We start from the raw sequence: 12,884 nt of genomic DNA on the forward strand, positions 1-12,884 counted from the left end.
TTAGAAGTTATATGTAATATTTTTTATTATCATATTGAAAAATAAGTTCGTTGTTAATATTTATTTTATTTTAAAAGATATTATTGTCGTAAAAAAAAATTAATGCGTAAAATTTAGAATATGAAAATGGAGTTAAAAGAAAAATATTAAAAAATATATTGTATTTACTCTTACAATTTTTTACATTAAAAATATTATATTTACAAAATTTAGATTATAAAATTTTGTCCATGTATTTAATATTTTGCTTGAAAAGTATTTATTCTTTTATATTTTAAGTTTTTTTAGTGTTGTGTTTATTTTTTATTTTTTTCATTTAATGGTATGTTATTATTCATTGGCATAAAATTATGATGACCTAACAATTCTATTTGATATATATGTATATATATATATTTTTTGGAATAATGCGTGGAGGGATATTTATATTAGAGGATAATAAATCTATTCCTAAAATTTCTCGAACCTTTTTTAAAATACTTAATCATTTTCCTAAATTTATTCATAAAATCCATAATCATTTTAGTAAATTTATTTCTAAATCCATAAATATAATTACTCAATTTATTTCAAACCTCTATAATAAAAATGAAATGAATAGATAAATAACTCATATATATATATATATATATATTATAAAAGAATAATTAAGCTTTCCCTTTCAATCATTTATTGTAAAATTAATTAAAATTATGTTAAAAGGCAAATGGTCGGTTGGAAAAAAAGTAAAAAAATAATAATAAATTAAGATGCATGCGTAGCGAATCCACAATTTATATATTGAACTGTAAATTAATTAATTAATTAATTAAAAGTAAATATTAAATACGAGCATGATAATATTTATTGAGGAACATAACTTCAACTGTGGTACAGCTGGATTTTATCTGTAACTTCCTGAATCATGTCCAACCTCCTTTTCATATTATTATTAATTATTATATGTTTATAATAGTCGCTTGATTACCTTTTTGTCTCCCAACATATATCTAATTATTAACACGCGCTTCATTTTATTACATTATATTAATTTTATATAATCCACCACCATTTTTTTGCCACGTATTTTTTAATTTTAAATATTTTTATATCAAAACATTGCTTTTTTACAATGGATAACTATCACATAATAATTGTTTTATTTATTTATTAAATTATGCCAAAATTAAATGAATAAACTATTTATTTTATGCACTTGGAAAAATAAATAAATAAATAAATATGGCTACAAAAATATGAGAGAGAAAGAGGAGAGAGAGAAAGAGGAGAGAGAGAGAGGCATTCCCAAAGTTGACAAACGAATTGCATTATTTTATGGGTCAAAAATGTTATAAATGTGATTTTCTCCTCAATTTCAGGCAGGATTTGGCAGCACATAATTTTGTACGTACACATACTTTATAATTAAATATATATTTTGTCTTTATTATAAAACTTTAAGCACTTCCTTAAATAAAAAACCCCAACATTTTCTGAATTTACAGTACAGTCCTTTTTTTAATTTCATGTTTCCCCCTAAAAATAGGGATTTTCAGTTCAGACTGACCCATTTCCAGCATCAAATCTTATAGTAACATTAATTTAAATTATAAATATTATAAATTAATAAATTTAGACAACAAGTTACTTAAAATAAAATTATTATTCTACAACAACTTCACCAAAATAATTATAAAATTATTATGCACATAATTTTTTTAAATAAGACAAACAGAGAAAGACAAGCTAATAAAAAAAAACGGTTCAAATTTTACGAAAAAATCGTTACATTTTTTATTATCGTGTTTTATTTTTTTTTTTTATTTTATAATTTATATCGCAATTAAAAAAAAAATTATACCCAAGTGAAAAGTTATATATTAACATTCTTAAAATGATATTTTAATAAAATATTTAAATGAATAGAATTTTTTTTTTCTTTTTTCAATATCGACAGACAGGATAATTATAGGGAGTGTTTCGATATCTTTCCCAACCATGTGGGACATCTCAATCTACCCTCTTTCAGGGTCTAACGTTCTCTGCCAAATTCACCCTCCTTCGAGGTCAATGTCCTTATTGGCACATAGCCTCCTCGATCCACCCTTCTTTAAGGCCTAGCGTTTCTCGCTGACACTCGTTTCTTTCTCCAATTGATGTGGTCGGCACACAGCCTCCTCGCTAACACATAGTTTGGTGTCTAGCTCTCATACCATTTGTAACAACTTAGACCTATCGATAATAGATTTTGTTGGCACTCGTTCCTTTCTCCAATCGATGTGGGACCCCTGCCAAATCCACTCCCTTCCGGGCCAGCGTCGTTACTGGCACACAAGCTTCTCACTGGCACATAGTCCAGTGTCTATTATTTGCAACAACCTAGACCCACTGATAATAGATATGGTCTCTTTAGGCTTTCCCCTCAAACTTAAAAAACATCTCTGTTAGTGAAATATTTTCACACAATTGAGGGTATTTCTTTCTCCTCCCAAAACGTTCCCCAACTAATTTGAGACATTACTTAAAGTTTATAACTTACTATAAAATTTTTAATTTTTTAAATCTTATATAGACTATTTTTGACACGGACTTAAAAAATTATGAAATTAAGCATATAATTTAAGGAAATATAATATTTAAAAAAAATAATAAATATTTAAGTAGTAACTGTTCATTAAATCGGACAGGTCAGATGCTCGTCTACAACCCCATGTTCCCTTCACTTCAACATCAATCTGCCTCTCTTTTTTCTCTCTCTTTCTGATCTGTGATTGCATGAAAATGCGTGTCGATTACAACTGCAGCAGAAATGTTCCTTTTCTTCTCCCATAAATTCTCCAATTTTTCTCACTAATTTCTCCGATCATTTTCGCTTTAACTTTTACTCCACGATACCAGATCCAACCTCCGCCGTCGCGATTTTCCGGCCGTCCGGTCGCCGTCGCCATGCTCAGATCCTTCGTCAGGTTAGTTCTAGTTTCTATTAGGCGATTCCTTTGTTTTCTCTTATTGTGTTGAAAGCGATCGCCGCCGTTGATCTCCGACGCCGCGTTTTGTAGAGAGATTGAGATTATCGGCAATGATCTTCTCAGAGGCGGTTTTAGGGCGTTTTCTTCAGTTTCCAGTCGTAGAAGGTAATAAATAATTCGATTAATTTTCACCGATTTTATTATTTTATTTTTAATCTTTTCCGTTTTGGCTTTCCTGAATTCTGTTAAGAACATGAATAATTCATGGAGGTTGTTCATCTCTTTTGCATTTTCCGTTTGGATTAATTTGATTTTCTTTGTTTTTAAAAATAATTCGAAAAGAAGATTCTGATGGATTTACTTTACTTTCGTGACTCCTTGGGATTCGCTTCATCGTTTTTAATAAACTTTTTTTTTGTTAAAATATCATTTTAAATGTATGTATTCATATTTTTATTATAAATAAATAAATTATGTGATTTTTCTTTCAAAATTTATGAAGAGGAAGGTCCTTTTTTAAATTAATTAAAAGTATTAAAACTAAATTCAACGTTTGAAATATATAAATTAAAATGGTATTTTAACTTAAATTATTTTATAGATCTTCTCGAAGTTTTATTTATACTCTTGTACTTTATAATTTGTTTAAAAAATATTTTTGAATTTTAAAATTATTTACAAATATATATGATATTATTATTTACTGTTGTTTAGTAAATTAAGATTGTTTTACAGTTATAATAATTTATTTTATGAATTTTTAAATATTAGTTATTACATATATTTACTTAAATGATATTATAGGTCATGCTTAACTGTTGCATCAATGTTCACATTATTTTAAGGAAAAGAAACTCACAAAATAAAATAATTAAAAAAAAAAAAACTTAAAAGAAACTTTTAAAATCCAAATATATAATTGAAAATATTTTGTGTAATTTAATTTTTTTATATTAAATATTACTATTTCTATACAATTTAAATTACAATTTATAAAGTCGAGACCAAGGGAATAATGCATCCAAACACATTTTTTAAAAATTGTTTTTTTAGAATAATATATTTTAATAAATAATATCCAAATAGTGTTTGACCTATAATTTTTAATGATTTGACTCATTTTTTTCCCCCAAAAATAGATTTAAAGTTTTTTAGAATAATATATTTTAATAAATAATATCCAACTCGTTTAAAATTTAAATTTATGTGTAAATTTGATGACTTGAAGTTTAGGAGTTTAATTGAATCACTCAAAGCTTATGTTAAATTTTTTATCGTGATTAAATAGTTTTGTTTTGCGACGATAATTATTTATAAATAATTGAGACGATAATTTTGTGGGAATATTTTTATTAATACGAATAAAAATAAATATAAAATATGAAAATTTAAGGAATTGTGCCCTCACCCCCTTCGCTTTCTGCAGCTGTCATTTCTGTCACAATTCCTTTTCGGCAAAATGTAATAATATTTAATTATAGGCCCGAAAATGACAGCATGAAAATGAGTCCTGCTCCTAATTTCTTTATCACATTTTTTTATTAATAATTCATATTAAAAGTGAGTTTAAATTTAGTCTTAAATATATTTGGAATTAAAGAAAATTAAAAAATAATCGTTATTAATGGGCCTTAATTATTCCCTTTTTGTTTTTGGATTCAGGCTGGACGGCAAGGTGGCTTTGATCACCGGGGCAGCAAATGGTCTGGGCCGGGCTACAGCCCAAGAGTTCGTCGATCATGGGGCCCATGTAATCATCGCTGACATCGACACCACACTGGGCTCACAAGCAGCGGAGCAACTGGGCCCCACCGCCAAATTCGTACAATGCGACGTGGCAGTGGAGTCGGAAGTTGCTGCCGCTGTGAACTTCGCGGTGGTCCACCACGGGAAGCTGGATATTATGTACAATAATGCTGGAATCACCGGACCGGCGGTGCCGCCGAGCCTAGCAGAGCTGGACCTGGCTGAGTTCGATCGAGTAATGAGAGTCAACGTACGTGGAGTCGTGGCTGGTATAAAGCACGCGGCTCGAGTCATGGTCCCATCTGGGTCCGGGTCCATCCTGTGTACCTCGAGTATAAGTGGGCTCATGGGTGGGTTGGGCCCACATCCCTATTCCATATCCAAACACGCCATTCCGGGGATAGTGAGGGCGGCGGCGACGGAGCTCTGCCGCAGTGGGGTGAGGGTGAACTGCATATCGCCGGCGCCGGTGGCGACGGCGATGGCGGTGAGTGGGATAGGGGAAGTATACAAAGGGGTGAGTAGGGAAGAGATAGTTGGAATAATCAATGGGCTTGGTGTTCTTAAGGGCGCAAAATGCGAGGAGGGTGACGTGGCGAAAGCGGCTCTGTATTTGGTGTCTGATGATGCCAAATACATCACCGGTCATAACCTTGTCGTCGACGGCGGTTTTACTTGTTTCAAAAACCTCGAGTTCCCTTCCCTCCACTAGTATACTGCCACGTGTGTAGATAAGAAAAAACAAATTTAGCCCCCCTTGTGTTTGTTTTTTAGTTCTCCCAAGTCTAAAATGTTTTAAATTCTGCTTTTGAATTTTTAATTGTTATTTGTTCATAATTTTATTGTTCAAATAATGAGCGAGTTTGGCAACATTGATTTTATTAGTTATATAATTTAATTTTAAGTGAATTAATCCAATAAATTAACCCTATTCCAACCTAACCTACATTTAACTTCGGTTCAATTAGTCAAGCTCAAGGATAACACACGTGTAGAAGAGAAGATGTATACTAGTGTACACATATGTCGAATCTGAATCTTAGACATGAAACAAATGGTATCTGAGCGGTACCTCTCTCAATAAGATGCAGCTTGAAGACAGATCAAGACAAAATGGGTGGGTGTTGGATGATGAAAGTCCCACATCAATTTAGGGAATGATCATGAGTTTATAATCAAAGAATACTCTCTCTATTGAAATGAAACATTTTGAGGAAACCCAAAGCAAAGTCACGAGAGCTTATGCGACAATATCATACCATTGTGGAGAGTATATTCAATTAACAGTGGGCATGTTAACTACGTGCATCGCCATATCGTGCGGGATGCAGGAAAATAACAAAGTACACCTATGCCAAAGTCTAACTATAGAAGATTGGTTAGCTCAGACAGATGCTACATTCGTATTCTAAACCCTAATGTAAATCTTGAGCATGGAGCGTTATATAAAAACTCGATTATATCGATCGAATTGAGAGCTAAAAAATAAGTAATATAGGACGAATTTAGGTCGGAGTTGAGTTTAGGGTATAGTTTTAAGGAAGGAGAGTGACAAAAATGAGAGTGAGGTAGCTATTGAAGCAGCAGTAGCACATGGAGGGGATTATCCAGCTTGGCTTACAGTGACTGCATGTATGGAGAAGTTGCATGTTGGCCACGTGTGCCCTTTGTTATCCATACTATCCACATTCTCTTTCAAACCCCAACTTTCCTTTCCATGTGACGGAGATTCACTCCCTTTCTCCTCCACTTATTTTATTTTAATTATAATTCCAACATATATCATATATTAATTAGTTTAAAATATGAAAAAATAATCATTTTTATTTTTATTTTTATAATTAATAAATTTTATAGATTTAATAGCTCGATCTCCAGTTCCATTTAGTTAACAGGGAAGAGTCATAATCTCTGTCCCAACCCCGTTTAGTTCTTTATTTTCCGTTAAACAAAGATTTTCTTTTATGAGAGAAAAATTACACCGGTTGTAATTACAATACATCCTAATCTATATCGTACTTTGTTGACTTTAAGGAAAGAGAAAAAAATGTGAATATTATTGTAGAAAGAGAAAGGAAAAGGGAAATCAAGATGAACAATGAAGAAGTCTATGCCTTTGGCCTGAAAATAAAGTAAAATTTAAATAAATTTTTTATATATTTAGATCGATAAATTAACTCGAAATCATAATATTTATAAACAATAAAAATTAAGTCGGTTCTTAATTTTTGACAAATTTGATAGAAAAGGGACTAAAAAATATTACTTATTTATAAAGTTGAGAATATAAAAATTAAATCATCATCAAAAAAATTATATTCTTAATTTTTGTTTATTTTGACCTTAAAAATAAATAAATAAACAAAATAATGTTTTTTTTTTTTAATAATTTAAGTTAATTTGAAATTAGAAAAATGGCGGTGAATTTTGGAGAAGGGGAGAGAATCACGAGAAACTTGGGCTTTGTTCTATAAAATTTATTCCAAAATTTGCCTTTCATCTCCTCCATTATTAATTTACTTTTCCAATTTGCAATTAATGTGGCGTGGTTCCAATGGCAATACAAAATTAATATATTTTTTTTAATTATATATATATATATAACTTTTATACTCCGATATATAATACCTCTTTCAAAATCTCTTTCTGCCTTTGTTTTCTAAAACCTCCTTCTTAAATCGAGTTCAGAAGCTCGAGTATACGTCGTTTGACCGTAGACAACGTAAAAACGAATTAGCTTAACTCACTTGTTGTTGGAAAGTGAGTCTCACACAATCGCAAGTCCGCTACCATAAAAATTGCGATTGTGACAAGTAGTATCTATTTACGATCGCACTTTTTCAAAATTTTAAAAAATTACATATAATTTAGATTAAACATAAAATTATATGATTTTATCATCAAATTAATTTTTTTAAAAAATTATGTTTATAATAAAAGTTGGATTAAATTTATAAATAAATCTGTATTTTACTAATATTTATAAGTTTTCCTATATTTTATTCATTCATTTTTTAAGATAATTTTGGATATTCATATGAGATATTTGGACTAAGACTGTAACATTAAATTCCGGTAAGTTTAAAATAAATTCAAAATTAATATTAACATTGCTTTTATAACATTAAATTACAAATTTTAGAGATAGATATTTTTAAATTAACTTAATTGAAAAAAATTATTCATGCTAATACGTCCAAATTGGTAAAGAAAAATATCATACTGATACAAAAGATAAAAACAAACGGAACGGTTATCTTAAATTGTCGTTTTCATTTTTTTGATGATTAAATTAAGAAAAACGCGTAGAACGGTTACAGATACATGAATATGAAAAATAGGAAAACGATTATATCGCGACAATTTAAATCACACAAATTTTGTGTTCAAAGAGCGTTTTTCTCTGTATAAGACATAACTAACAATTAAGCATCACGTTTCACTTTTTTAATATATATATATATATATATTTATATTTAAAATTTAATCCAATTAAAAAAAAATTAATTTTTAGTTCTTCAAATAACCATATGAATTGCATTAATAACAAATCTAGATAATATTAATTTATTCATTAAAGACGTAAATAACTCAATTTATACATAAATTAAGCTACATCGTATCCTAGTTGAGATATTTGATCAGAGGTGAGAAAAATATTGTCTGTTTTGGCTTGTTATCAATCTCATAATTTTAAAACTCGTTTACTAGGGAGAAGTTTTCACACTCGTATAAGAATGATCTGTTTGGCTCACAAAGATATTTATACTGACATGATGTTTTGTCCAACGTGCTTTGATACTTCAGTTAGTGTATAAATCGAAGAAGTGTTGAGTTGAGCTGCTTGAGATTAGTTTCTTTTTGGCTTGTTAAGTAGGGAGGAAGGTCGACCTCAGTAGTCCAACAAAACCGAGTGGAAGGGCGTTGCTCAACGGTTTATATGTTACTTTGAGGACGACAGTTTGATCTTTTGTGAGAGCTCACATCGACCGAAACGCTCGACACCGCAATGTCGATCGGGATGGTTTGCCTTTTTGTGGTCCCTTTTCCATTAAAATTTTATTGTGAAGAGGAGAATTGGGAGCGAAGGAGAGAACCACACATTGGCGGTCTACTCCTTTTGCGCTAAAACGTAACCTTCAAAGTTTAGAATATATTTGTGTTCATTTCGTCTCTATCTCTCACTCTCAGAAGCCTTTTCCTTTTCTTTTCTTCTTCTTCTTCTCTGTAACTGCCTTCCTTCACCATTTTCTCTCCTCTGCTCTGCAACTCTCTCCGCCCAAATGCTACCGAAATCCACCGGAATCCTTTGGCTTGACGGCGACCATCACGACGGCGCTTCTTGGAACAGAACCAACAACCACAACAACGATGACATCGCCGTTGCTGGCTCCGCTTCCTCCTTCAAATCCATGCTCCAATCCGACTGGTACATGAACTCTACTACTCCTCTGAATCCTTCTAACCAAGATTTTCATTCCCTCTCTTCACACCCCGATGTTCGAAACCTTCCTTTCAACTCCAATCCGCCGGATAACTTGCTCTTACGCCCCATAGATTCTTCCTCTGCCTGCTCTGCATCACAGGCTTTTTCTCTTGATCCTTCCCATTCCCAATCCATGTTGCCTCCGCAGAAATCCTGTTTCCCTTCTCTTTTTAACGTTGCTTGTAGCAGTAATTTTGAGAACGGCTTCGATTTGGGCGGTGAGAATGGCCTGCTTGGTTCTTACCAGGGGAACCAAGTTTCGAATTCCTCAGCCATGATGGGATTCAACGGCATTTCGTCTCTTCCTCAAATCGGTAATCAGGAACTAAGCTTAAACAACGCGGAGTTTCCGGTCGCTGATAACCCTCCGGCATTCGGCGCTGGATTTAATCCGACGGATGCCTTCGAGAGCTTCGATGGTTGCGGGAATGCTCTGTTTCAGAATAGGTCAAAGGCTTTGAGACCTCCTGAATCGTTCCCTCAGGTCGGCGGCACACAGCCGACGCTGTTCCAGAAGCGGGCGGCGCATCGAGTTGGCTCTTCCGGAGCTGATAAACTAGAGAATTTGGAGGTTTCGGGTTCAAAATTTGGAGACGGCTCAATGTGGATGCCGAATATGGAGAGGCTGATGAAGAACAGCGACGAGGACATTGAGGACGACAGCCTGGATATTTCTCACTTGAATTACGATTCCGATGAAGCCAATGAGTATAATAAGCTAGAGGACAATGTTAATGCTAAAAACTCCGGAAGCAATTCCAATGCCAACACCACTGTAGCTGGCGGAAACCAGAAGGGGAAGAGGAAGGGGATGCCGGCGAAAAATCTCATGGCGGAGCGACGGCGGAGAAAGAAGCTGAATGATAGACTCTACATGCTTAGGTCCGTCGTACCCAAAATCAGCAAGGTACGGATTCTGGCTCTTGCTCTCGATTTCAAGATAGAATAAATGTTCTTAGTTTTTTATGGCTCTGAATCATTTGGATTTCTGGCATAATTGCATCGAATTTGTAACCGTTAAGTGTAACAGATGGATAGAGCTTCAATCCTTGGAGATGCCATTGATTACCTGAAGGAGCTTCTTCAAAAGATAAATGAACTCCATAATGAACTCGAGTCGACTCCTCCTCCTCCTCCTGGTTCTTCGTTGCAGCCTCCTGCAAGCTTTCACCCTTCGACGCCGACGCTGCCGAATCTTCCCTGTCGTGTCAAAGATGAGCTGTGTCCAAGCTCCATGTCAAGCCCCAAAGCTCAGCCTGCCAGGGTAACTATCCAATTTCCCCCTTTACTTCTTATAGCTTTGGTGGTATTTTTGTGCTTTGTATCTATATGCAGCTAGAGCTTAATAAATTTGGTTCTGAAGAGCTAAGGGCATTGCAGTTCTTTCTTATATTAGTGAAGTAAATGATTGCTTAGTAATTTTAAGCTTGCTTGAATGTAGAAGCTACCATTGCATGAACTAAATTCTCCTTGATCGAATGGGTTAGTTCTGAAGCTTAATTTCTAAAATTTCCTCTGGGTCTTCAGTCAAATGAATCAATAGGACGTCCCCCAAATAATGAGATCCAATGATCTATCTGATACTTGCGTGGGACTTTGTAACAGCCCAAGCCCACTGATTGTGAGATCTCACATCTGGTTAGAGAGGGGAACGAAACCTTCTTTATAAGAGTGTGGAAACCTCTCCTTAGAAAACATGTTTTAAGACCTTGAGGGGAAGCCTGAAAGGGAACCTCCAAAGGGGACGATATCTACTAGCGATGGTCTTGAGCTGTTATAGACATTCTACATGTGCGCCAGGTTACTCTGAAGAGTCCTACCAAACAAGCTTTCAATGGTGTACTGTCTGTTGTTTCTTAAACTAGCTGTATCATGTGAGTGCCAGTCTCTTTCAGCTTCAGAAAATATGATCAACTGTAGGAGATGAATCCCTTTTGTTGTGCTTCAGCCTTTTCATCTTACTTCTGTTTAAGGAAGTCAGATCAACAGGATACCGATGAATATGAAACTTAACCATGATTTACATTCATTTTCTGCAACTATTCTTATGAACTTGGTTTCGTTTTCGAACATTTATCGGATTTGTATGCATTTTCTTATGAAGTTATGCTTCAAATCATGATCGGCATCATTCATATATAACAGGTCGAAGTCCGAGCCAGAGAAGGCAGAGCTGTCAATATTCACATGTTTTGTTCTCGCAAGCCAGGTCTCTTGCTATCCACCATGAAGGCTCTGGACAACCTTGGCTTGGACGTCCAACAAGCTGTGGTCAGCTGTTTCAATGGATTTGCTTTAGACGTGTTTCGCGCCGAGGTTCGGTCTGTTTTCCTTTTTTCCTTTTTTCGTCTCGCCCCATCGAATTCCTCAATCTGGTATGGTTTAATATATGCATATCTGCTCATGGAACTCGCCATTTCTGTCGCTTCGGTTCGAATTCTTCCATGTTCGTATTATATATATCCGAAAGATTCACTGTTTTTTTTTTTTACTCGTTTCAGCAATCCAAGGAAGGCGAGGAGATCTCACCCGAGCAAATTAAAGCAGTGCTGTTGGATTCAGCTGGTTTACATGGTGTTGTTTAAGTGAAGCTGTTCTGAAATGCAGCCATTGCAGTGATGTTTTTATGCTTCAACAAGTTCTGTAAATGCAACCACAGTTAGCTCCGTCTTATTCATGAAGGCGGGTGCGTTCCCACCATCCACAGCTACTATATTTTATTTTTCTTTCAGAACACACTGCATGATCAACCAACCTCATTTGGTTGAGTTCTTTTGGAATATGATTTTCTTCTGAACGTAGTTTCCTTCTTATCTTTCTCCCATTTGAAATTTTTCACTGCTCTAACATCTCCATGATGAACTCAACAGCCTTCCTCCAATAATTTTGTGCTTTTTAGATGCATGAGAGAAACCTAAACATAATTCAATTTTAAGAAACATATATACGATTTAGTTAGGGGTGTATGTAGGTTGAGTTGGGTCGAAAAACTCTTTTGGGTCAACTCGTAATTTTGAGTTGGTGACTCGAATAATTCAAATAAAGTTCACTATCGAACATAAATTTTATTTAGGTTGTTGAGTTTTTTTTTTAATTATTTTAAAAAATCTTTTACTTATCCAGATAGGTCCTACTAAGACTAGGTTCTATCGCTCGTAAAAGGCAATAGACCTCTATATATATAGTCGTTCACTTATGCAATGTGTCGTGATTAATCATAACAAGCTAAATCAGTAAATGAACATTTCATAGCTCAGAGTGTTTACAAATAATAATGATTCTCTGAGATTGAAATGGAAGCCTTGCAACTTATTTTCAAACAAAATATAAGGTAGAGCTATGGTTTGATAAACCTGGGCCGAAATACTTTTGGGCTAGACCCAACCATGAACTTATTTCCAAACAAAATTAAGGTAGATCTATGGTTGGATAAATCTGGGCCGGAATACTTTTGGGCTAGGCCCAAAAATGAACTTATTTTCAACCTGGGCCGAAGTACTTTTTGGGCTAGGCCCAATACATGGTTTGTTACACTAATTGTAAAGAGGGTTGGTGGAAACAAACGTTGTGCTTATTTCAGGAGTTTAGCTGTCAGTTTGGGTGGTAGCTATGAACCACTTTGGTAAAATTTGGTCGGTTTATTATTTTATTTTTTGATAGATTACAAAAAAAAAAAAAAAAAAAAAAAAAAAAAAAAAAAATTT

The 12,884-nt window shown here is 33.7% G+C and overlaps 2 protein-coding genes across 2 annotated transcripts; both read left to right on the top strand.

Annotated features, from left to right (window-relative positions):
- Positions 1-2,818: 2,818 nt before the first annotated feature.
- On the top strand, positions 2,819-5,549 carry LOC111482148 (short-chain dehydrogenase reductase 2a-like). The gene is made up of 3 exons (XM_023127820.1): positions 2,819-2,945; positions 3,039-3,113; positions 4,611-5,549. The coding sequence occupies exons 1-3, from the start codon at positions 2,926-2,928 to the stop codon at positions 5,404-5,406; spliced, it is 891 nt and encodes a 296-aa protein (XP_022983588.1). The 5' UTR covers positions 2,819-2,925; the 3' UTR covers positions 5,407-5,549.
- Positions 5,550-8,907: 3,358 nt separating this feature from the next.
- On the top strand, positions 8,908-12,015 carry LOC111482145 (transcription factor ICE1-like). The gene is made up of 4 exons (XM_023127816.1): positions 8,908-10,087; positions 10,211-10,444; positions 11,326-11,496; positions 11,682-12,015. Exons 1-4 carry the CDS (start codon positions 8,978-8,980, stop codon positions 11,763-11,765), a joined length of 1,599 nt encoding a protein of 532 aa, XP_022983584.1. The 5' UTR covers positions 8,908-8,977; the 3' UTR covers positions 11,766-12,015.
- The last annotated feature ends 869 nt before the right edge of the window (positions 12,016-12,884 follow it).

Source organism: Cucurbita maxima, unplaced genomic scaffold (assembly GCF_002738345.1).
Source record: "Cucurbita maxima cultivar Rimu unplaced genomic scaffold, Cmax_1.0 Cma_Scf00007, whole genome shotgun sequence".
Taxonomy (NCBI): domain Eukaryota; kingdom Viridiplantae; phylum Streptophyta; class Magnoliopsida; order Cucurbitales; family Cucurbitaceae; genus Cucurbita; species Cucurbita maxima.

What these genes read in the sequence shown, in the direction of transcription:
- LOC111482145 (XM_023127816.1), top strand. Translation starts at nt 8,978, where the DNA reads ATGCTACCGAAATCCACCGGAATCCTTTGGCTTGACGGCGACCATCAC. An exon ending in TCGTACCCAAAATCAGCAAG is followed by an intron (nt 10,088 to 10,210) that starts GTACGGATTCTG and finishes TAAGTGTAACAG; the next exon opens with ATGGATAGAGCTTCAATCCT. An exon ending in TAGACGTGTTTCGCGCCGAG is followed by an intron (nt 11,497 to 11,681) that starts GTTCGGTCTGTT and finishes TACTCGTTTCAG; the next exon opens with CAATCCAAGGAAGGCGAGGA.
- LOC111482148 (XM_023127820.1), top strand. Translation starts at nt 2,926, where the DNA reads ATGCTCAGATCCTTCGTCAG. An exon ending in ATGCTCAGATCCTTCGTCAG is followed by an intron (nt 2,946 to 3,038) that starts GTTAGTTCTAGT and finishes CGCGTTTTGTAG; the next exon opens with AGAGATTGAGATTATCGGCA. An exon ending in TCAGTTTCCAGTCGTAGAAG is followed by an intron (nt 3,114 to 4,610) that starts GTAATAAATAAT and finishes TTTTGGATTCAG; the next exon opens with GCTGGACGGCAAGGTGGCTT.